General features: G+C 36.9%; 1 protein-coding gene across 4 annotated transcripts in view; it reads right to left on the bottom strand.

Annotated features, from left to right (window-relative positions):
• Nucleotides 1–1,688: 1,688 nt before the first annotated feature.
• The window catches only part of COL12A1 (collagen type XII alpha 1 chain), a 100,099-nt gene continuing 75,616 nt past the window's right edge, over nt 1,689–26,171 (bottom strand). For 2 of the 4 annotated variants that reach the window (XM_014263470.2, XM_014263473.2), the window contains 15 exons: nt 22,617–22,766; nt 22,124–22,201; nt 21,462–21,548; nt 20,567–20,620; nt 19,957–20,052; nt 18,489–18,542; nt 17,520–17,573; nt 16,274–16,327; nt 15,106–15,177; nt 9,417–9,452; nt 9,243–9,309; nt 7,479–7,667; nt 6,370–6,438; nt 5,164–5,334; nt 1,689–2,782 (listed from right to left, as the gene is read on the bottom strand). In XM_014263470.2, the coding sequence (XP_014118945.2) occupies nt 2,601–2,782; nt 5,164–5,334; nt 6,370–6,438; nt 7,479–7,667; nt 9,243–9,309; nt 9,417–9,452; nt 15,106–15,177; nt 16,274–16,327; nt 17,520–17,573; nt 18,489–18,542; nt 19,957–20,052; nt 20,567–20,620; nt 21,462–21,548; nt 22,124–22,201; nt 22,617–22,766 (1,413 nt within the window). In that variant the 3' untranslated portion in view covers nt 1,689–2,600. Of the gene's footprint in view, nt 4,802–5,163; nt 5,335–6,369; nt 6,439–7,478; nt 7,668–9,242; nt 9,310–9,416; nt 9,453–15,105; nt 15,178–16,273; nt 16,328–17,519; nt 17,574–18,488; nt 18,543–19,956; nt 20,053–20,566; nt 20,621–21,461; nt 21,549–22,123; nt 22,202–22,616; nt 22,767–26,171 lie in introns of all 4 variants that reach the window. The other 2 variants (XM_014263472.2, XM_014263471.2) reach the window with 2 other exon arrangements.

The raw sequence follows: 26,171 nt of genomic DNA, 5'->3' as shown, positions 1-26,171 counted from the left end.
CATGTCAAACAGGTGAAATAAGTGTTAATCAGCTTTGGGGATTATGGGGGTTTTTAAATGAAACATAAATGCTTATCAGCACTTAAGTACACAGATGATCACAACTCATACTTTGCAATTCTGTGCCTGTAGGGAGCACACAAACCTTACATCTACCCTGCAAATCTGTGAGCAGAATTTTGTCATTAAAAATGTATTGACTATCAATAATCTCAGGCTTCATTGAATGTTTAAATATTTCAGGCCACCAGATAATCAAATAGTGGCATCTCTATTAGGATTGACAGCAACAAAAAAAAATAAAATAATTTAAAAAAAACCCAAAACCAAAACAACAAAAAAAAACAAACCCAAAGCATCCTTGGCAGGAATTTGGAGTATTTTGTGAAGAAATAAAAAAATATTTAAAATATATGCTTTAAAAATGGTAAAATTTTTGGTTTAAAGGACAGAAAGGAATCTTTTAAATGAAGACATGGACAAACTTGTCCTAGAAACAATGCCAGAAAAAGAAAAATGGGAGATCAATGCAAGATGTCATTATTTTTAAATACAATTCAGATAAATCTTTTAATCACTTCTCCAAATTTCTACCAGTATCTTTTTCTGCCTGAGGCATGCCTTTATTGTACATGAAACTGCAGAACATGTCTTTAATACTCAACTCTGAGCACTTAGAAAAAAGTGTAAAGAATTAATAGCTTTGATTCTCCTTCCTCAGTTCAACCCATAATTAGTCTCTTACAGTCTAAAAGACGTGTGGATGTAATCAGGATCACTCTTTCAAATGCCATTTGTTTGTATTTCATTTCACTGATAACCAGCCAGGCAGTCAATGGAGTTGTGTAATTTCCATTTGTGAGGACTAAAATTTGCCATGCAGCTTCCAGTGCAGAGTAAGATTCAGTGATCAGGAAGCCAGCCTGCACATCTAGCTTCACCTCTGTGACAGATGTCTTGCATGATCTTAAGAAACATAGCTCCAGCTTTCCCAGTTATATCAAAAGCCATCATACTTATCAGGCCGACAATTGAGATACCGTGGAAAAGAAGGATCACCACCAGTCCGCTCTTTCCTCCTCGGTTAGCAGCTCTGGCCCACTGCTGCTCTTTCCCAAACCACTGTTATCACCCTCTGCAGGTAAAGCTCCATCACAGCCACCGCTGTGATCGGAGCTGTGTGAACACAGATGAGCTCCCAGGCAGGGAGGAGCCAGCCATTCCAGCCATTCCCAGGGGGATGGAACTCGGCAGACACCAAACCCCGCTTCCTCAAGCGAGCTATGTGCTAATGTCAGTGCTGCCACAGTGCTCACAGCCCTCCAGCAAACAGAGGCGGGGTAGCTTTAGGCATTCTGCAGTTCAAGCAGTTCCTCAGGTGGAAAATCTCTCTCCCTGCAAAAGCCATCCACCAGAAATCCCCCAGAAGTCAGCAATTAATCCTCTCAGTCGATCTCCCTTTCCTCACCAAAAGCCTTGCAGACTGAATTTCCTAAAAGTTATTCATACCTCAGAGAGAGGAGACATCTCCTGCTTTCATCCTGCCACCTCCAGCCACCATAGCCCAAATACTTCTTAGACTACTCCCATTCTAATTGAATTTGATACCTGGCATTTCCAGATTATTGAGGAAATACAACTAATACAATATCAGTCCCACAATGCCTTTCAAAAAATGAATTGACACATACATTTTCAGTAGTTTTATTGAAAAATGCCTCTTTCATTTCAGAAATAAATAATATAAGGCAGTGAAATTCACAATTTGCAGTTAAAATATAAAAGCAGCAATTCTATATCCATAGTCTTGCAAACAATTTCCAACTGCTTTTGGTAACTACGAAACATTGTATTCTGAAAAAAAAATCCATACTAAATATACAACATAAACATGCAATTCCACCTCTGCAGGATTGACTGCAATTTGGCATAAATGTAACTGTGTCTACAAACAAGGAGATTTCAGGCATTATTAAACTGTATCCAGTTGATACAATGATTTCAGCTATTTAATGTTTGTGGTGTTTAGAGGAGATGTATAAGAGCAGTATATGCTCTGCAGACTGTAACTCAGAATAGAAGAAAATTACAATGATACTGGAAGGAGAGAGAAATTTTTGGTTCTTTTTAACTAGATATTGCAGACCTGTGATCTGACTGAACTGAAAACATGCATTTGAAAAAGGAGAAAATGTAGAGCTAAAGCAGACAGTCCATAGAAAATTTGCAACAGCTCTGTGGTTATTTTTGTTTTGGTTTTTGGTTTTCTTTTTTTTTAATGTATTCGTTTTTACATTATTTTAATGAAAAGGCAGCACTGGGATAACTGAATGCACACCTTAATCTGTATGCAACCACTATAAGCAACAGTATTTTACAAGCATTTCCAGAGCAACATGAAGTGTTTGGGTACACACATTGCTATCCCCACATAAGCAAGATACAAAACAGGGGTGTATCTGATATGAAAAGACCAGAAAGCCATATTGCAAAAGGAATGATGCACTCTCCCTGTGTGTATCTGCAAATGCAAGCACAGCAAAAAACAACAACAAAAAAAACCACCAACCAAACAAAAACCAAAACAAGACACAGATCTTCTACGGTTTTGTTTTTGCATTTCTTGACAGTGATCTTTTCCAGCGCATGTGCTCAGGGTATTCTGGTGAATGCATTTCAACTCCATAGTCCTCATACTCGTCCTCTCTCCTTTCTGACTCCATAGGTACTATAAAGGGTTCACCTTCAGGCTGATAGGGTCCACTTTCAGGCACGTATGGTTCTGGTTGAAAATAGTTGTCCGATTGAACATAATAGTTATCGCATGTCTTTGAATCCACATATGCAATGAAAGTTAGTCTGTCTACATAATGTTAGTTCAACCTTATTTTCATGTAATAAATATATAAATAATTAGTTCACTGGGGGTATTTCTCAGTTTTGCTCATGAAGGCTTTTTTGGCAGTAAAATAATAAAAGGTTTAAAATTCATCTTGAAAGGCTTTGTATTTATAATACACAAAACAGTGCATAAAGAGTCATAAATTAGGCAAGGGACAAATCATGGTAAAACTATTTAAAGAAGAAAACCAAGAAAATCAAATAAAATTACTATTTTACAGCTACTTCAGTAAATCTAAGCATCGGGCTTTATTTTAAACTGCATAATTAATAGAAGACGTGGAGCAGATAAAATGAAGAGATGGGTTTGGCATATACTAATTTTCTCTGAGAATGGGAAGGTAAGTGTAGGCATAACTATCACCAGCGGCAATATACAGTACATGTCATTTTGTCGTGCTGTTCCTCGTAACAAACCGAGTTACAGCTGGTGCTTCAGGAACACCAAAAACTACAGCAAAACAGAAGAAAAAGTATTATAAAACTTTGGTATTTATAATTGCAGTTACAGATCCAACAAGATTACACATAAAAAAAAAGGTATATGCCCCAATTCAGACATGTTGGTAACAAGAAACAGACAAGTAGGTTTCATAAGTTGTCAAAGATGTTATTCTGGCATACAGCAAGCAGCAGCAGGCTTTTATGCAAAAGTATCACATAGAGTTGTTAACAGATTTTAGTGAATACAGTCCCATACAAATCATCTACAAGCCACAATTAGTTTACTATTTACATAAGTTATTTCTCATTTTCCAGGTTAAAACTGTCTCTCTTCTAACGGCATTACCTTTGCTGGTTAGTAGTTTTACAAGCCTCCTTCACCACTGAGGTTTCTGGTGGTCTAGGTATTTTTTAAAAAAGAGAGACTGTCTATTTTATTACTGAAATGCAATAGGCTTAATGAATTGACGTCACTGTCCTTTATCTCATTCATGAGTTGTGTTAGTAAAAGTATCTCCCCGTTCTATGAGGTCAACATGGTTCAAGAACCATATCCGTGGTGAAATATCCATACGGACTCATTTTCTAATAAGCACGTGCGCAAACATCTCAGAAACAGGATTTTCATGTATTCAAACTGTAAGCAGCACTGGCGACTTAGAAAATGTGTTAGCCGAAACCTGAAACAGGCCAAAGATGATGTTAGTCTTTTAAAAAGTCCATCTGATGTGCAAAAACATACTTTCATCCAACTAAACACGTAACAGTTAAGTCTTAGGCATATATTTATATATGTATACATAGCTGCTTGCTAGAAAAAACACTGCTGAATCACACATACAATTTTCTTTATTTTTCATTCAAATAAGAATTTTTTTGTGATTTCTGCACAACCACCTGGCACTTTAACCAGTATTACTGAGTCTGCAAGTGTGTACATATATATATATATTTTTTCTTTTCTTTTTCTTTTCATGAATACATGCACAATTACACTAACAGCAAACCATATCCAATAGTAGTATCACATACATTAATTCTGAGATCTGGCAAAGCATACATATTAATTTGTTAACAATACTGTGGTCCTGCAGGATCCCCATGTTAAAATATATTAGAACCTTTCCAGTCAAAAAATGGTGGTCACTGTGACCCTTCATTTTGGTTCCAGAAGCAGCCTACTGCTTTGAGCTACGTCAGAAAGTGGAAGGCTTGTATGACTCAGGGCTAATCGGGGACTCCATGGTGTTTAACTTGGTAGATATTGTAGGACAGTGGTGCTTTCAGTTTGTCTGCACTGTTATCACCAAATGGATTTCCTTTGTGGAAAAATTTTATTTCAGGAATCTATTTTGTATAAATAATCCTGACATGGCTCAAAAAGAGACACATGGAAACTGCCAACCACAGCATTCCTTTTATTTTTCAAGAGAAACATGGAGAATTCAACCTTGTTCTGAAGACGATTGGAAGGGGTGGTGATAGAGGGGGAAAAAAGAAGAGAAGAAATTGGTCACTTAAATCCTACGAGCAACACTACCAGCTAGTAACCATCTACATTAAAAAATAACAACAAAACAAACAAGACTACAATATTTACTCACTATTTCCTATTTAAAACAAACCATGCATAACATCAAGTCTAAATGGCTGCTCATATACCTGTACCTTACAATGAGGCAGGCCTGCTCACTGCAGCCATCTCCTTCTGACCCAGTATGTTCAGATTAGCAGGACTGTCTCATGTAAAGCAGCTCGATATGAACATCTGTGAAGGCTATTTAGGGCAAGGTTAAGGTTAAGTTGCTCATATCCTACCTGGAAATCCTTGGCCATTGTAAGGGATGCTAGCACACTGGGATGAATCACAATATCCTGGTGGCCCTGGAGGACCCCGAATACCCGCGTTTCCAGGACGGCCTGGTGGCCCTGGTGGTCCTCGTGATCCTGTGGAGCCTGGTGGACCAGTTCTAGATTCTCCTTGTGGACCTAATTTTAGAATTGAGAGGTTGGGAGTTTGTTTTCTTTAATAGCCATCTAGATAAAACAGCTAACAATACTTCTGTCTAGACTATGCAGCCCAGGCTGTCTTTGGTGAGAAAGCACTCACACTTTGTTGCTATATGGGGGTCAACAGAAAGAAAAACAAAAGAAATCTAGAAATGTGACTCATCATGAGTTGCTTCCCTGTGTGTGGCTTACTTAAGTATTTATTCTTAGAAACTAATTTAGTAAGGTTTGAGCCAAGTAAGAAACGTCAATGTATTCTCTGGTTAATTTCCCCTTTGTGTGAGATATGATGATCTCAAGGGAAACTACTAGATTAGACAAGCACACTGGATTTCAATTAAAATATAGAAGTACATCAATTATACTGCCCAGTAGCCCCAGGATAGATGAGGTAATGTTTTTTTTGGAACCAGTCTTATTATGGTTAGCAGAAAAGTAAAGCTTCAAGTAACTGGGGCTACAATTTGACTGCAAGCATGTTATTGTTCATGTAATGAAAAGCAATTTTAGTCTAGTAAACTACAAGCAGAAACAAGTGATGAAGCTGATTATGCCAAGGCGTAAACAAAATTTCATAATTCAAAACCCAAAACTAATAATCAAATCATCTGTCTCTATCATCTGGTAACCCTGCATGTGGGAGTATTTTGTAGTCCAGCAAGTAAAAAAAAAAAAAAACAGGTACTACAAAAGAATCATCTGATAAGAATTATGAAAAGTATCTGTCAAACATTTTGACAGTGTATTTTCATTAAACACATTTTCACATTAACAGGCATGCCAGATGACTAAATTAAAATATAAAGATGAATACCTATTAGCCATGTCCAAAAGTCTCAAAACTGCTGGTTTTGTGGTGGTTTCCTACAAATTTATTAGAATAAACTCCAATACAGGCCAAAACCATGAAATGGGCAAAGGGTGTTCATTCACCATATCTAGTCTGGTTGTCTGTGAAGAAATGTTTGCTTTTCTCCTACTTTTCTGTAATCTGATTAAACAGAAAATATTTACCAGGTGGTCCTGGCAAACCTCGTGGTCCTTGGGATCCAGTCCCTCTTTCACCTTTCTCTCCAGGGATTCCTACAGAATAATAAAAAGGCCATGAAAATCAAAGAAAGGAAACCACATCAACAGACATTTCTTTACACTTTCTCACTGACATTAATATTTACTTCCCATTATTTAATACAACAAGAGTGGTTAAAATTTATGTTCTGCAGATGTTCAAAGGGGAATTTGGGAAAATAATTTGGAACTAAATATAGTTACCCAAGAATAAAATAGGATGTAGATGTAACTTAGCACTAATAAACTCTCTCAAACATAGAAAAGTTCTGAGATACTGAAACACCACTGAATTTTCTTATTTTAAACTACAATCAGGAAGGAATTTTCAGTCTTGCATATTTCTATAAAGCATGGTTTACACTTTCTTAGGAACAGTTATAATGAAAATATTTTAAGAAATTCCTCTGAATTCCTTGAATTATTCCTAGCCTTTTTAAAAGAGTGTATAAAATATATCCTAGAAAACACAGCACTGAGTCTATGCTATAGTAGAATAGTGGAAATAAGCAAAGGCCACAAAATAGTGCACTACAGACACCCCATGTGATTGCAGTGATCCAAGAAAGCCAAAAACTAGGTTTAGCCATATGTTCACATTGACTTCAGTTGCTTCCCTCCCTCAAAATATTGTAAAGTGCTAAGGATGTTGATCTAATTCTTTAAAGTCCTACATTTTATACTTGCTAATGACTCATTTTCTCTCTTAATCAGTGTTCTATTTTGCAAAGAGTTGTGTTACTCCAAACAGCCTTTCAAGACTCAGCTGTTTAATGCCAGAAGAGATCTGAGAACATTTGCTTTCTTGGGTTATTATGTGGAAGTCTCAGACAGCAGCCAAAATGTTACACCAATTTGTATTTCACGAAATCTGAGCAAGAGAGAGACAGGAAAGCAGTGATCTAGTTAACCTTGTCCTTCAGCACACCAGTGTCCCTCAGGCAATCCAACTGGCCCAGCAGGGCTTCCTAGCCTGACACGGTAAAGGGAGCAGACTGCTCCTCTGGCAGCCTCTGCACTATGTCCACAGTACAGCTGACTTGAAATTTATTCACCTCTTTCACCAGGTGGTCCTTGAACCCCAGGAGGTCCTGGGAATCCTGGTCTTCCTCCAGGTCCAGGTTCTCCTCTTGTCCCAGCAGCTCCTGGGGGACCAGGTGGACCTGGTGGCCCTGGCTGGTTTCGGTTTGAATAATAATCATTCGGGATTTGATTTAGCATTTGATTGAAGCGGCTCATTTGACCTTCAAAAGAAAAGAAAAATGTGAAATGAGTGAAAATTTTTTATCAGAGTGGGAAGGAATAAAATATTATCTCTCTTAATTAAATCCTTTGCTTGTTCCCATTCAATAAATTAGTACAGATTAGTTAGAAAGACTTAAGATTAATTTCTCATAAGAAGGGTGAACATAAATGGAGGAGAGAGGGGGCAGGGAGTTAAAGTAAGGGAGTTTTTGGAAGCCAATGACATTAAAAAAATTATCATAGAACTATTAAAATCAAAATCAAGACTTTTTTTTACAGTACTCTTGTTCTTGGAGTTCTGTTTAGAGATTGTTTTTACTCTGAAGAACAGAAAATATTTGCTCCATTTCTAAAACTGTAGTTTCACATTTCTGTGTTCTTTCAGACCTCTGCAGCTACCACAAACAATATAAATTATTCATGTGTAGAGTTAGCAGCACAGTCAATGAAGCAATTTTCTTAAGCCTGTAGAATTCACAGGCTTGTACCTATATACCTTCTGCATATGGGAAAATTTCATTTCCAAAAAAAGGATGTGCAAACAAAAGCAACACCATTTTGAAACTATGCAGGAAGGAAGCCTTAATGAAGAGACACATCTGATTAGTATAATGTGTCAGTCCTAGCATAACACTGAAGAGATCAACAGAACATGAAAAAAATAAGGCAGGGATGCTCTAAGAAATGTTAAAATATCTTGGACATGATATCCTTATTCATAGGCCTAACACATTCACAAATGTACTTTACTTCTTCTGTGATGGCTAACTAACAGACATGTTTTTATTAGCAGCCATCACAGACATTTTAAAGGACATACTGTCCTCTTCCCTGTACACAAGCACTCTTAATGATCCAAAAGGTGTATCTGTTTTCCTCAGTTAGCACTTATCCTTGTAATAGATACAATATTAAAAACCAATTTCCCTCTGTCTTTCTTGGCAGGCCTATTGATAGCAAAAGCACTGCTTCAGGGTCAGAGAGAAAGCCTCTGTAGAGAGCAACTTCATGGGCTACAGAGCTGCACTATGTGGCAGTAGAGGACTGAAATTAAATTCAAAGTTCTTTTCCAAATAAATTTTGTTTCTACTTGCATAGCACCACTGGTTTTGTGCACAGTATTTACCCAGCACTCCTCTGTCCTTCCCTGCTGGCAAAGAACCTGCACTAAGCATCCTTTTTCTCACTGGTTCCCTTGTCTTGAAGATAAGACACATTTAATGAGAAAATATATACTGATTTGATTGCTAAGATGAAGTCATTTTGGACCAAAATGATAAAGGGAACCTCACCAGAATGTTAGAACTGCATGCATATTTCCAAAGGTCACAGATTACTTCCAGCTCAGTTTATTCTGTTATTCTGTGATTATCAAACTAGCCTCTGGATCTCATAAATATTTGCTGCTACATTTTTTCCACCAAATCATTTGCATTGGACAGCTATCAGATTGATCAAGCTCTTGCTGTGCTCTGTGGAAAATATCTGTCTCTTCAAATTTAAACCATTGTTTTCCCTTTTTAAGAAAGTAGTCAATTACTTGTATGGGATACAAAGCAAGCAACAGTGTTTACCATTTATCAGCTGTTCACACACTTGTCTTGCAACTGCTCGCATCATGTTTTGAGAAGCAATATCACCCTAAATAATCAAATTCAAAACAAGTGTTTTATTAGCAAGTGCCTGTACTTTTAAAAACATAGTGTTTAATTTTAAAATTATGAGAATTGACTTTTAAGCAGACTTACCCTGTCACCTTTTTCTCCCTTCATTCCAGGTGCACCCTAAAATAAATAAGTAAAAATTAAGCAACTGAAGGATTATTTCACCTTAACTATAAGTTTGAGATGTTTAATTGTAGAAAAAGTTTTGACTCCTTCAAGACGAAAGATCTGATTCTCCTTGAACTTTTCATTTCAGAGATGCTAAAACAGATGCCAGAAAAGAGTGGAGAAATAATGATCTTTTTTTTGTCATCAAACACACTAATAGATGCAGAAGAAAAAGACCTGAAGGAAAAATTCAAACTTGGACCAAAAAATGGATGTATTCTGACACTTGGATCACGCTGTCAATTTCAAAGTTAATTTTCTAGCATCATATTTCTGTAAAAGGTTAATGGTCTTGTATGAGTTATATCTGACTGTTTAATTTTAAATTTTCAGACAACTTATTGCAGAAGGTATATTAGGAAGAATAACACATGTCAAGGAAGGGCAGTTGTCTTCTTGAATCCATATGAAAGGAATTTATATTAAGTGAAATAGAGCTATTAAGAGATGACACATAACATGGAGAGAGTGTTTATTCTACTTATAATGACAGCTTCCCTCTTAATTCTCAAATATTTCTAGATTTAAAAATGTCTCATAGAAGTCTTAGTTTGAGGTCATTTATAATTACTAACATTTGCCAACTTTTCTCAAACAGCACTTTCCATTTGCCTTTGAATAGTTTAGTGGTTGTGGGGTTTTCAGTTTTCAAGGGTACTATGTAGGAAGCAAACCAGAAAGAATTATTCCAGTTTATAATATATATATATATATTCAGTTTTTATATATGTGTATATGAAAATACCAGGAATAATGATGGGGCTAGCATGAGTTCACATGGATTTTCATTTCTAGCCCAAATTACTACTTGAACATCAGGCATATTTCAAAGGTGAAAGATCAGTTTGGTCATCTGCTGCTCTGCATAGCTCTCCACATAGTAACACACACATCCTGAGTGTTACTGCTTTTTGCACTGTGTTATTTCTTTAAGGAATCTATTTATCACCATTAACAAAGCAAAGGCCAAGTGTGGGCTGCAGCTGTTTCTCATAACATTCCTACAGTACCCGCAATTAATTTCAACAACACGAAACACCAGATCATTCCACTGAGGTCACAGCAGACACCCCTCGAATCTGGTGACACTGTTTCATAGACTTCTGTCAAGGGTTTGGGCAGACAAATGTCCTTGGGGTATGTCAGGGTGTGAACTTAGTGTGGTCTCTGAGCTTCCCTGCTGCAGAGTTGCACACACCTATCCCATGACATGGCACAGAAAATATGAGACAGTTCATCCATCACTGAGTTAAGTGGTTGTCACACGGTACATTTGCATCATGAATAACAGATCGTTCTTGTAAAATTAATTGTACAGACTCAAATGAGAGATTTAGAATTGTAACACCATAAATGTGCCATTGGAATAAATTATGCCACCAGTGAGGCAGTTGTTAATACGTACAAAATATACCCATGAAGCTGTTGAATATGCTTTCACTTCTGTCCTTTGCTTTTCATCTATATTTTTCTTATGCTGTGAAGTCCATGGGGAAATGTCTGTCTTTATGTTTTAGCTTATTACACCCACATGCTGAAACAGCCTATGGACTTGTAAATGCCATATCATAAATAAATGGTAACAACTAAAGCCATTAGAAAAATATGACAATTCTGTCATTCTCCAATAATTAACATTGTGGTAAAAAGATGATGTAGTGAAGCACTAAAAAACCTTGGTTTGATTCCCAAATAAACAGACATTAACATCTCATTCATTAACTGTTACATGTACCTGAAATATCCATTGAACAGAACTGTAAGTTTTTTAATTGCAGTAGTCTATTACATGAAAATCTGGGGGGAACAAATTGTGAAAAACTATTGATGCTCCTCTTTGTCTGAAGCTTGCCAATTTTTCTATTTCCTGCAAGCATATGCCTTTGAAATTATCTGCTGTGTTCAAAATTATAATACCTGCTTGTTTTGTTCTCATTCTTTCTAAGGCTTTCATAGTATGACCTTGTTCCAGAGCAAATCATACAGTACATCTTTTGTTTATTCACTAGGTAAGTGCAGGCAATATAAATCAGATTTCTCACCTACTATCCTGAAAATATCCTGATAATTACTTAAAATGCCATGTTCCAATTTGCTTGCCAGACGAGAAGAGAAAAGAGAAGAGAAGAGAAGAGAAGAGAAGAGAAGAGAAGAGAAGAGAAGAGAAGAGAAGAGAAGAGAAGAGAAGAGAAGAGAAGAGAAGAGAAGAGAAAACAGATAAAAAGTGTGCAAAGTTAAAATGTTCAAATCATATATACTGTTTCTGGAAATATTCTTGCTGACCGGTCAAGAAAAATTGTCAGGCTGTCTTCAACTACAAGCCATGTTGGTAAGACAGGGAGGCGCTCTGGTAACAAAAACACAACATTGTGCCAAAGTATTGACAACAAGTTCCCCCAGAGAGGAAAATGCTAATGCCATTCCTTCATTATAAGCAATGCATGGTCAATTTTAAAATTCATTGAAAGGAAATGAGCCTCATTCTTCAATTTGTGACCTTGCAAACACTCATCGATTCAGCCTTGTGGCTGGAAGTCTACAGGCTATTTGGAACTAACTTTAAAATTTGAAGCCTAGAGGCTGACTGGCCACGTTAACAATAAAGTGAATTTTCCACCATAGAAACAAATTTGCAAAAAAGTAATTACAACTGCAATTATTACTGAGTTACTATTTGCATCTTCCTTCCACTTGGTTATATGCCTCTTAAATTTCAGCTTATTTTCTTTTAATAGACAAAAAAGTGCAGTTTAGCCAACACTTGACAGCATTTTGAGAAATAGCAGCTGCTGCTGGCATTCCGTTTTGTTGATATCCTGCAATGAGAGAGTCACTTGGGGTCAGTGCAAGGAAAAGCTGGTTTATGCTGCATGTGGGATTTTTCTGAACTGTGGGATGAAGGCTGGGGCTGCAGCATAGTTCTACTGCTGAAGGAGGACAAAACAAAGGAAGTTTTGCTATTTATACTTTTAAAGATAATGTGCTCAATTGTTTTTCCCAAAAGAATATTTGCTTCCCTCAAGAACCACCAGCTCATTGCTCCCAAAACAGCGCCTTTTTGAGAACTCATGTAGGACATCTCTATAGATGGATACAAGAGCAGTGAACACATGGCAGCAGAGATGCAAAAATTCTCAAAGCCTGTAATTCACAACAGACTTGGACTATTCTCAAAAGGTTTTCACAGTTTATTTCATCCTGGGGGCATCAGTTTACTAACACCTTACTTATTAAATTTAAATGCCTTGCTTTTTTTCCCAGAAACCACCTAAATCAACAGTGTCAGACCCTGTTGTCAGAGAGTCTGTTTTATAAACAGGACAGCTCTACCTTAACACAAATTAGTCGGCCTACCCATCATTACTGTTTTCAGTCTCACACCTATAAAACAACAAGTAGTGGACCCTTTCCCCTCTAGTCCAACATCTTCTATTTCCCATTATATTTATTCATAGAAAACATATCCATTTCTTCTTGAACCAATATCCTCTTCTAGTTTAATGAGTCTTTCTTACTGTTGATGGTTATTACCTTTATGATATGTGTATGAACCACTATGGAATTCTCATTATCAGACCAGACAGACAACAAATATTTTAATCTCCTCTAGGACAGCCTGCACACAGTTCTCAATAGACTAGCAACTCATTTGTGTTCTTACGGTTCCTTTCTCAGTCATTTTGTTGCTATGCTGGAAAAAACATTTAAGTTTCTCTTGGAGGTACTTGTAAGCAGACCAAAAAGCCAAATTTCCAATTTCCATGAAAATTCAGTTAACACTTCTAGGATATACTTGTTCTAGGATAAGTACACAGTGAGGTAGAGAAATGTTTACGGTGTGGTCTGCCTCAGCTTAGCACAGGAAGGAGCTCCAGCTGACCACATTCACTAGGAGTAACTTCATAACACCAAGACTGCTCATTATTTGCAGGTAATGGTATATCTTTTACCTGGAATGCAATATCCCTTGGTTTGCAGGGGTCTTTCTCCTGACTTTCATTTAATAGTACTAGCAGTACAGATTGTTCAGGTAGAAGAAAAACTGGGAAGATCTGGTCAAAAATTATTTATTCCTTGTATTTACCAAAGGCAATATGAAGCCTCATTATCTTTCTCTTCAGGCAGAACTGTGATTCATGACAGAGCAAGTTGCCTTTGGCTGTCAGGCCACACCTTTGGCAACTGTTAATACTGCAAACAAAGGAAGGCCTTAAAATTCTGTCCACCAGGAATCTGATAAAACATCTGTGCAAGGTGCAAGCCAGAATTCCTGCTGGGATCTGTTCTAGAAACATTAGAAATTGTAAATATGATGTGCAGTGTCCCATTACAAGAAAGTGCAATAACTGCAGGGAAAAAATGTATTCCTAATTGAAAGGAACTCTTAAGAATTAGAGTGCAGGAGAATTTAGACATGCTGCTTGAACAGGAGTTGACTGCCTTGCTTTGCAAAAGCCTTTAAATTGGGCTTGTAGCCAGGTTTCCTTCTAAACTCATTGCAGAAGATCTTTGGTTCTGAACTGGGTCAGCTATCCATTGTCCCAGGTGAAGGAAAAATCAGATACACTTGACAATTTAAAGCTCCCTCATGAGCAAAGCACAGTACTTTGTGCTCAGGCCATGTCTATTCAACGTGTAACCAAGCATGAATATCCTGTTAGAAATGTATATCTAAAGGCTGGAAAGCTTCAAGACTTTCTTAAGACACTCCATGTCCTCTGCTACAAAGAGAAATGGAATTTACAGTCCGGCAAACACAGGCTGAATTCAACATGTGTATGAAAAATGACACAGCTTCCCGGTGATCCCGGGAGCTTCCACATGCTCCTGAGAGCTTCCACTTCATGGCCATCAAGTTTCCCAGCCTACTACATAGTCTTTCAAATTATCCACCATTTTTATATACAACTACACTGAGGCAGGATGGAAAATTCTAGATGACTGCCATACATTATTCGCAAGTAATGAATGACATCTCATTTCACTTTCTGTCTCCACCCCTGACTCAAGCATAGTTTCTCAGAGATCCTATACATGAATCAAATTCAATTTCTCCTGAAACTGTTTGTGAGAGGCAGCACCTCCTGCTCTTTCTCCCTGTTCAGGAAGCACTTTAAAAGATTGAATAGAACCCACAGAAACCACTCCTAAATAATTTTGAATTAACATTGTAAAAAGAATGAAACATTTGCAAACAGAACTGATTATGTAATATTATCAAAGATTGTCCACCTTCAGCAGTTTATCACTATTTTACTACACACACTTACACCAATGTAAAGACTTTTAAAGACAATCATTTTGCTGACCTAGTTTTTCATGCTTATGCAGTGCAGGAATGCATATATGTCTTGGCACATGATAGCCTACGATCTTTTTAGTGGAAACCAGAGACCACAATTTCCAGCCCCAACTATTAAACTCAGCAAAATGGCACACTCTAAAAATAAAATTCTTCTTTAAGAAAGATTTGTGGGTTTAGGTCAGCTCCACTGTATTAACCACCATCGTAAGTACAAGACAACTATTTAAAGCAGCAGAAGTCTCGCGTTCATCAACAGACTATAATTTTAAATTTGATACTCTAAGTGTATCATTATCTTACTGGTGTCCCACGATCTCCCGGTTTCCCTGGTTTTCCACTTGGGCCAGCAACTCCTGGAACTCCGGGAGCACCCTGCAACAGGAGACATGTAAAATGAATTGTGGAAATACATAATCTAAGAGCTAATAAGAAATGTGCTAATGCATTGAGTACAAAGAAATATTGAAAATGGCTCCTTATCAGGTTGTTTTCTGCTAGGCGCATATCAGGCTTGAATTTTTTTTTATGGAATAAACAGTTTGTTTCTTCTTGGAAATGTGTTCTTTTATGTAACACCACAGTTTAACATGCATTTCAGCACTGAAAGATGCAGACTGTGTATATGCTTTTGGTAACATTCTTAATGATCGAATCCTAAAGCAGTACAAAACAGTTTGGCCTTCTAAGTTCACCTAGCAGATCTGTGATCCATGTAAAAATCCACAAGAAGACCAAAATCCATTCTAATGATACTAGATAAGTACAAAAATTAAAAGACCAGTATCCAATTATGTGACAAAAGCTCATCTGCACATTCACAAAGGAACATAAGAAACAATTGTGGGGGAGTGGGGCCAGCCCAAGACCTACCTTAGAGACTGCTGTTTATATGTAATGCAAATAAGTACTCTGTGCAGCTGCCTTCTGGAAATGCACTTTCCAGCTTGCTGCAGGTTGGGCCTGGTGACATGGAGCTGCAGCAACTTGCCTATCTCAGGTTTTCTGGTCCAACATAGGCTTTTCTCTAACAGCCAGCCTCTTTTCTAGCATGGACCCACAACCCATAAAACACAATGAAGCAGCTCTTTAAGAATAAGCTAATCCTCAAATACTCTTGTCAAGAAAAAATTGTATTAACACTGTTTCCATCAGTGCACAAGTAATAAGCTAATTGATTTTAGAAGACCTAGCTATGCATTTAAAGATGATGGCTAAAGAACCAGAGAAACTGGTTCCTCCCTTATTTACCATGGCAGAAACCAGTTTCAAAACCACTGTTACGAATGTTTGTGAATATATGCTTTGTCCTGCTGTCTGCTCACCTTCTAACAAGAGTTTTTCAGACCCATTTAGGAGATTGAACAAAGGATCCATTTTACATTTGACAGAAATCGAAAATTTCAATGTTGTGTCTCTCTTGGCTCAGGTCTCTTAATTCAGAGTATATCAAAGACAAAATTATATTTACCGCTGGTCCTGGTGGGCCTCTGGGACCTGTGGGACCATCTTTTCCTGTGAAACCCTATTCAAAAACAGAAGCAAGATTAGAGAAAAATGGTCTTTACAATTATATAATTGCAATACTTCTGGTTACTACTAGCCTATCTTTTAAAACCTAACCACAATATAAGTTCTAAAATATCTATCACAAATCATGCTGGAGAAGGCTATAGAACACTTCAGACACTTTAGCTGTTCAGCTGCTGTTGAAACTGAACTGAAACTGAAATCAATGTTTCTTGATATTTTTAAGAAAAGGAATCATTATTCTATCCCAGAAGAGCGAAATCTCTCACTGTTCTTTCATTTACGGTTTAACTGGACAATCAGAGGTTTATGCTTAACTGGAGAGCCACCTCCCTCTCATATATTCCCCCTGCAAGAATGAATGCTAAGAAATCCCATTTCAGTAATCCAACACAGCATTCACAAGTCAATGTTGATGGTCCATGACCCACCAATCCAACAGTATCCTCTTTGGTAACTGGCTACCACATGGTTGTCTATTTTCATTTCCAGCTATCAATTCCCACTAAAGGACAGTTATAAATGCATATATCAGCTATTAATTTTGACTGTAAAGGCAAATAATTGTTTCAGTCATCTTAAAAGTGATATTCCACTGTGATGAAAAAAGATATTTGCTTGACACCAATTAGAAGAAAGGAATTGCAACAACTCCACAATGAAATACCTGTGTCCATGCCCTTCATTAGGAAGACATTTCAGAGTTCTCCATCCAAAAAAGCTCCTGATAGCCACAGGTTTAGGGGCAAGCTTGACCTTCACAGTAAGTTTAGCACAGACAGATTCCTTACCAATATCTCCCAGATGTTGAGATAAGCAGAGTTTCAAAGGGATCCCCTGCAGCAGCAACAATGTGGGGAAGACAGTGGGGCTGAGTCCCTCGGCAGAGCCCTGCCCAGGGGCCACACTGCTCTGTGGGTGAAGGCAGCTGAGAACTTAATCAGGGGAGGGAGCAGAGCAATTTTTACAGAACCTATCTGGCTACCAGTAGCTATCTGGGGAGGTTTTCACCCCTGAGGTGCTTCCCATCCTCCTGCTTTTGTCTCTCCACAAGAAATGCTGATAAAAGGCCTCCTCATGAAAAAAACATTTGAAAATTGAAAGATATATAAAGAAGGGAAAAATCCAACAAAACACAAAAACGACATTATTTGGTCTTTTCAGAACATAAACTGAAGAAACCTTACCCTTTCTCCTGGAGGTCCTACTGGTCCAGGTGGACCAGGTAAACCTGGCATTCCCTGAAGGAAGAGTGTGAGAAGTCATATCCATGACAGAACAACTATTGCTATGTCATTCCATATATCTCAAGTATATATGCTCTTCCCTCATTTCTGTCTAATCTCATTGTACATGTAGCATTGTTTCCTACAGGACATAACTACTCCCTACAAGTATATTACTCAGGGTTATAAGGACTAATGAAACAAGGCCCTTGGCCCATGACTGACCTTATCTGATATATGAAACTAAGTCCACAACAACATTCAAGCATTCCTCATATAGCCTTTTCATCATCAGTAAAATTAAGGACTATATAGTAACCAAGGAATATTCATTATGCCATGACATGTGCATATCAATGACCTTAGATTATCTATAAATTTGGCCAATTAAAAAATACCCTAATTTTTTGTTTTCATTGTATGGTTTACAACACAGAAACCTGTACATTACTGAATTTTAATATTGTTTTCTTCTTTCAGAAAGCATACAATTAATGTCCCAAGGCCATTTGGATTCCAAAAGTTGGAAGAAATTAGGCAACATTGCTAAAGAAGGGTTCAGTAAAGGTTCTGCAATCTTTATTTTGGAAGACTTTTAACTGCAAGCAGGCAGAAGATGAGAGACCTTCCTTGGTAATTATCAGAGTACTCTTCCTAATCCTATGGTCTGTCATTGTGAATTCACAACTGTCCAGATGGACATTTGGACTGACCAAGCACAGCTGTTTTTTCATGTTTGCTGTTTTGAATGGTTTACTATTAGCTACATTTGAAATTTCAAAGTGTAAGATAACTGTGTTTCCAAAACTGTGGCCCAGGAGGTATGAGAAGAGCCTAAGACTCCTAGTGATGTCAAAGACAGCTGTCCAGCAGCCAGGTTGCATCAGGAATAGTGTAAAATCACATTATCTTGTCTATGTGTCAACTTACCGATCTCCCTGGGAGTCCAGGCTGGCCAGCATCCCCTTTCATTCCTTGACGACCCTATAATTTTCACAAATGATTGCAGAATACATCAGATTTCCAGCACACAAGGTGTAGGAGCATATAAAGAAGCAATTTGTTGCCTTTCACAACTAGCTTGCCTTCTGTATATGCTACAGCACTGTAGTGTAAATTCACAGTCCAAACCCACATGAGCTAAACTTGACAATAAAATATTTATTTTTTACAGTGTCTTGGATGATTACCCAGCATTAACAACTGGTACTAATCAAAAAATTTGTAAACATAGACTGAGAAAGTGGATTGTAATTGATTCAAAAAACAAAAAGTACATGACTCAAAAGTGCTCTAAATTCTTGTTAGCTAATGAGAAATTCCACAAATGTTGGTGTTTTCATTCTTCAGACATCTTTGAGTGAATGTGAAAAATAAATGTATTATTTGTATTACACATGTAAAAGGAATGTTTTTCCTTTCTTGCTCTCCGGTAAATCTAGATCTTCTTGATTAACTTTTTCATCCCAGTATATAACCAAAATAACCATGAAAAGAATTTACACAGGGTAGCAAAATCATTCTACTTTGTCCTTACATAGCAGAAGGTGTTCCTAATGTCTATCTTAAAGCACATTTTATTTTCTATTTCCCAAATTCCATTACAGATGGAGCAGGTAACCAATTTTCAAATGAAAAATTATACAGCATGCAATTAGACATCACTTCTTTCTATAAGCTTTACATTTTGATCAAAGACTTAATAAAAAAAGTTCCTGAATATATTAAAATTCAAGTTAATCCTAAATAGGAAACATCTGAATTATATTCTTGCTTTTAGGGTGATTATTTTTTGAAATATGTCAAAAGCAGCCTTAATACGGTCACAATGCAGAGTTATGTATGGGATCTTCTATAAAAACCAGAACATAGTGAAACTTCATCAGTGTTAATAAGAGTTACTATGGCTTTGCAAGCATGCACATGAAATCAGAAATAGCATCTTGCTAAAATATGGATGCTGTTGCCAAGAAAACCCCTAGCTACTGATTTAAGCCAGAATATAGAAGTGGAACATGTAAGTCCGTGGGAAAGTCTTCAAAGTAATACTGCATGCTTAATTTTCCCGTACCACAGTTTGATTGTTTTGAGTCCTTTATGCCTAGCAACTCTACAGAAAAGCCATTAAGACTGAAAACAGTGTAGTACAACTTAATTATAGCACTCAGACTTTGTCCCTTCATTAGAATCCTATAAGCACATGTAACATTCAGGACAGAAAATACTATTGTATTAAGAGACTTGTTTCAGAAAGAGGTGTATTTCACAATACTACTGTGTTGCAGGGACAAACAAATGCTCTGGCAAATCTGCCACCCTCTTCCCAAGACCACCATCCCCATGGAGAGCTCTGGCTCCACACACACTACCTGCTGATGGCACTCAAAACGGAACTCACCGGTTCTCCTGGGATTGACAGCCCATTGGGACCCTGTGGGCCTGGGGGACCTTGAGGACCTGGAGGACCTGTCTCACCACGAGGACCAGGAGGCCCCTTAAAACAGAAAATTAAAACAAAATTGTAAATGACGATCCAGTCTGAAATCCAGAACTGCAAAATCCTTTGGGTTAGACATTTAAGGTAAGTCAGAAAGCTGGAAACACATTAAATACTTCAGAACAATGGTGGAAATAGGTGTTCCAGGGGCATACCCTTCCATAAGCTATTCTCTGATTCATGTTGGCAGTCTCAGGCCAATACATGCCCTCTGGCACTGCCAGTTAGAAGCACTGCCATGTCCTCTGTACAGAAGAGAGAACAATAATGCTGCAGAGTGCATGTTAACACTCTAATGCACATAATCCCAGTATCCTGATGCGTGGCCAATGCCTTTTAGGCTACACGCACTGTAATATATGGTCTCAAATAGGCATGCTGCACATAAGTAACAAAAAGGCATATTTTCAACCTACTTTTTAAGCTACATTCTTAAACTAAACATAAAAATTTTCATACAGGTAAGCCTGTAGTAACATCATTATAGATGCAGTTTGGTAAACATACTTACAGATGATCCAGTCAAACCCCTTTCTCCTCTGGGACCTTTAGCGCCTGGGCCACCCTAAATTGAGTATTTGGAAAGAAAATGTATTTCATACACAGAAAACAAGGGTGCATAATACTAGTGTGCATTATGAATTCTCTTTAACAAACTCTTAATTGAAGTCCCAAAGTTTTGAAGAGTACAGATCACACTGCTAAAAAGAGTAGTAGAACGAAATATGCTTCAGGAACTCAGGGAAACCACATCAGCTTCAGCCTTGCCAATTCAACCCATGAAAAATTATTATTTGGATTTTTGTCCTTGCAGACATAAACTTCAATTTATATTCATCAAAATCTCTGAATACCTCTCTAGTAGACTACCAGACAACTCAACTGGGCTTTAGATTCCTCATGCAGCACTTTTGATAGCTTCAAAGTATGACTACTGGGCTGAGCATAACTCCCTAATATTCAAAGCAATTTATAGAAGTATGTCCATTCCATAAATTACTATCTCTCCCTTTAAAAAATAAAGTCATTTATTTCCCTGACAGAGTAAAGAATCTTTCCTTGGAGTGAAATTTTGACTCTGTATTCAGGAAAAATATTTTCTCAGTCCATTAAAAATATCTTGTACATGATGTGCAAGTGGCTGGGCCAAAGTCTTTCAGCCTATCAAACAAAGAGGAGTTAATCCCAGTGATCACACTGGAAATACATGAAAAGATCATACAAGCAGATAGATTTGGTAGAAGCTGATGAAAAGGGGAAGGATTACCGTGTTGTTACGGATTTATTGATGGAAACTCTCTGACTGACAATTGTTTCACAAAACCACAGACCAACACAAAACTACTTCCATAAATCTAAAAAACAAAATATTTGTCTATTGTGAATAGCTACAGCTGGTAACTTACAGCTGGTCCAGGAGGTCCTGGCGGTCCCACACTGTCTTGAGTACAGGTACAAGCATTTGGAAGAGCTGGGCACTTTGCTTCATCTCTCTGAAAATTCAATCACAACTTATTACTGTCCTTTTAAAGACATTTACTTAGTGGCAGCATGCTTTTCTGAAACAATAGCAGGAAGATTATCTATTATCCTGTTTCCAAGTAAAACTTACAGCTAAATCATGGTTTAGGATCTTTTATATTTTTAGCAAATTTTCTTTGTGAGCTATGCAAGGCATTAACAATAGAGGCACAAGCAAAATGTTGTTCTAGTATTTCTATGCTTTTAACTGTTTGTGCTGACAAAGAATAGTAACTTTTTGAATGCCTCTCCAAGAACAGATTAAATTAATAAATATATATATATTCCCATTTATAATGCCTATAATTTGAAACTTTACTGTAATACATATATAACAGTAATTTTTTGCACCATTTCTAAGGGGCTCAATTCTAGCATCTCAGACACAAAACTTTTAAATAAGGTGCAGTTGACTGGCTGCTCTGACAACTGTGTTGTGATTTAGACGTGTTCTCAGTACAAGGTTTAATAACAGCCTAATAATAATATTATTAAATTTACTATTAATAACATTTTCCTGGATAGCCTCTGGTTCATTTATACTTACCATAGAAGGCAGATCACAGCATCTATCTCTGCTAGTCCAAACTGGACTGCATACAATGTCAAAATTCTGGATTTCTAACTGTAAAAGAAAGTAATACTCTTGAAAGATCAGTAAGTTAGGAATGTTGTTAAGCATGAAATGTATTGACATTATCATTAAAAGTTACTCCTCCATTTATTTATAATGATAGAGAATCCACAGTACATGCACTCAATTACTATCTGATCTCCTTATCAAAAGAAAAAAATTCCTGCTCCTGTTTGAATTTGCCAGATTGCAACTTCCAGCTATTACATTTTTGTTCTTGCAATTCTGCTGGAACAAGAAGCTATAAAGACCAAACTTCTCAGTTAAGCACATTGAGTTTGACAGTACAGATGCTTGAAAGCTTTGGATACAACACTGGTTTCCCAGCAAACCCTAATCTCTAAGGTCTTTCCTCAGAAAATTTCAAGGTCTTGTAATTATGAATGGATTCATATTTATTGCTTACTGTTGCTGATCTTCGGTCGCCTTTTAGAAGTTTCCCAAGTATCTCATAGCCATCAGTTGTGATATTGCCAGCCTCCTTGATTGGTTTTTCCAGTATTTCACTGCAGTCAATGTAAATCTTAACATTTGATGAAGTTACAACAATATGAACCTGAAAAAAGGTTTAATGAAATATTTAGATATGGCACATGGGCACAGTTATTTTAATGCTTTAACAGTATTTCACTGATTCGGTAGTAATGTTTTAAATTTTATTCCTAGTAATCCTGCTTTACCTCCAACTGGTGGAAAAATTCAAACTCAGGGAAAGTCTGCAACATTTATAACCTCTTTAGAATGTATTAAAGGTCAATAAGATGAACACACAAACACAGCTAAGAAACACTATTTAATGTAATAGTTTAACTACTATTAACCATTTTAAAAGGTTTCCTGAAATATTTTTTAATATGACATAAAAGTAAAAAATAAAAGAACTTTTGAGAGGAAGTGGATATAAGCATTTCTTGTTCTCTTCTGGTGGCTGGGACCACACATGTTTATAAGCCTGGGTCTGCCCACTGGCTAATATACTCTGTAGCTCAGAGAGTTGATTGTTTCAGACCCAAAGATCCAGAGTTCAGTTTCCACAGATGACTCAACCAGAGGCATTAACTACATTGAGATACTGGGAGTGACCAGAGAAGCCTGCCCAGAGCAAGACAAAATAATGGAAGATGCAAGAGAAAACTTCCATGAGAGAAGTCTAGTTACAAAAACATGCCAAAACAAGGGCAAACAGGGAAGAGGAAGAGATTAATTATTGGAAATAGAAGACACTTAGGAGCGAGAAAATAATGATTGTAATAAAGAGAGAGTACATTTACCAGGAGACGAGAAGGAAGTGTTTGGGGGAAACATAGTAAACCTTAAACAGAGGAATATAGGAAACCTAAGCAAAGATTATATTTCCAAACATTTACAGTACACATGGCAAATGTTATGAAAGTGAATTTTCTACATTGTTCTGAAAGCACAGAAAATATTTAGGAGTCTCCAATAAATAAACAAGGACCACTTTAGCACATCTAATATGCAGTTGATGAAAGAACATCTTCAGGCAACAGAAAGTTTTCAGGGGCTTTATATACCCCACAGCATATATTTCATATGCATCATTATAACATCCGTGTAATTGTTAAAGTATCAACACATAAAGATCAGGAGTAAAGAATTCCTGAAGTATGTATTTATGTTTTAAATCTTCTCTTATCACAGCACATAACCACACAGAAGCATATTGCTATTTGATGACTGCTTTAAAAATTGGCATAAAGCTGAGAGATTCCCCTAAATGTCTTGAGTCAACAAGTGCCTGAACAATCTCCTGGGAATTTTTACTTTTTTTTCCCCTTTCAAATATTTTCCCATGCAGATTTGTCTCCAAGGCATCAGCACAGCTTATCTAAAACTCTTTTAAAATTATGTGCTTACACTTTATCTCTCAGTGCTGTGTATACAAGTGGGGTTTTTAATTAAAATTCCCAACAGTATTCATTGAGCAAATAATAATTTTTAAAAACAAACAAACAAACAAACAAACCACCAAAAACCCAACAACAACAATTGAAAGATAACTCTGTGTCCAAAGTACAATTTGGTATTACATGCCAAAGTTTCTATAAAACAAAATAAGTGCTGTGCCAAAAAGTTTAAATTCATTATAATTTGTACATTATATACTCAGTCACTTGATTATATGACCAAAATTTACAGGTTAATTACTGCATCATCCAGTTTAAACACGTCATAGATGCAACTTACTAATTCTGAAAGGTACCTAATATGCAAGTCCTTCTGCCTTGACACAGTTACTTAAACACTGATTTACTGCCAGATCTGAATTCCAGCCTGAATCTCATGGCCTAGGCAATAAATCTAATTAAAAGAGGCATCTGGTGTTTACAGTAAATAGCATGTCTCTGTATTTAACCCTGATATATTTTGCTTTCAACAGTTTCTAAGGCACCAACCTAAAGAATCTGTTCTGATTAGTTCTGAGTATTCATTTCATTTAGGACATTTTAGGAAAGAAAACATACTTTAATTTTTCTCTCTAGCTGCCTTATAAGGTAAAGTTTGATGGTGTTCTGATCTGCTGCTAAGTGAATCACATCAATAAGCCAAGCAAACTAATTTCCCATATGTATATCAGCAGAAAGGTATACATTCATTATCAAATTTCCTCTTGCTAACTACGACAAAATGGCAAGCTGAAAGGAAGTCTAGTGTGGTAAGAATAAGTAGAAGTTGTCTGTCTCTCCAAATCATCAGTTATAAATTTAATGACTGTCTCAGGCAGTCAGAATTTTTCCTATGGAACTTGCCAGATTCAACAGCTTTCACCATGGCCATGTTACACAGAGTGTTCGAGTACGCCAAAGTAAATTTCCCTACAGTTAGGTGTAGCTAACTGTATTTCACTGAATGAGCCAGTAAGTCATCAAATGAAAGCCACAAAAATGTTTAATATTTTGGAAAACATCTCCTTGCATTGTAAAGATTTGTCATTTATTTGAAACTGGATGGTAGGAGAAATTGCAAAAGTGCCTTTAGAAATGTGTTAATCTTACTTTCCTTCCTTCATCCATCTGAAACTACTGCCATCCATTATTAGGAACTAATCAACACAGCTGATGCACAAGGCTTTCCCAGCAGGTTGGGAAGCCCGTGATGCCATCATTAACAACCTGACTGAGACAGCAATCTTAGTAATCATCTGGAGAGAAGCCAGAAAAGCCAGCTTAGTTTCATGGTGAAAAATCCCAAATACAGCTCTAAACCAACACTCTTTCAGCTACTTTAAATATTATCAAAATCTGAACTTTTGATTCCTTTCTGGGAAAAAAAGACAGAGAATTACACATTGCATTAAATAACTGAGTTTTTTTTTTTTCTTAAGAAATAGTCTCTTAAGCAAGAATTTGTTGTTGTAAAGCTTTAAGATAGTTTTCAAATCACTGCTACTCCTGTTCATTTTTTGGCATCTTAGGATCATTTTCTCTCCATATGTATTAGTGTATTTAACTATTAAAATTATACAAAATTTTGGATTTTTATTTTCCCTGTAATTTTTTTTCATTAGCAAATGTAATAAACAATTTTGCATAACTTTTAGCAGCTAGCAGGTTTTTCCTCATTTGCTCTGGTAAATGAGCAGAACGTCACTGTAAGTGCTGTCAGGTAAGTTTGCTCTACTCTATCATGTTTAGAGAAACTATAAGGAAAAAGGTGATTCTAAACATCAACTAAATTAGCAACAGGTATTTAAAACAGACTGCTGGCAGTACAGCATGTGGAGAGCTCCACACCACTGACCTGAGCAAGAGTCAGCTCTCACAGAGATATCTAAAATGAGGCATGTTACATTCTGCTTTGGTCTAAACAGTACTTCTTGGGGATGACTCAAACTTCACAGCAAAACAAGATACATCCTAGCCTCTACTGACAGTTTTTCTCACTCCAGTAGATTTATATGTTTCCTTAAAATTGTGTTGTCCTACCAAGCTATTAAAAA

This window comes from Pseudopodoces humilis, chromosome 3 (assembly GCF_049639895.1).
Source record: "Pseudopodoces humilis isolate 2021_Gansu_Grassland_sample_001 chromosome 3, ASM4963989v1, whole genome shotgun sequence".
In the NCBI taxonomy this organism is placed as follows: Eukaryota; Metazoa; Chordata; class Aves; order Passeriformes; family Paridae; genus Pseudopodoces; species Pseudopodoces humilis.
Note: the sequence above shows the minus strand (reverse complement) of the source record. Positions and strands in the feature narration are given on the sequence as shown.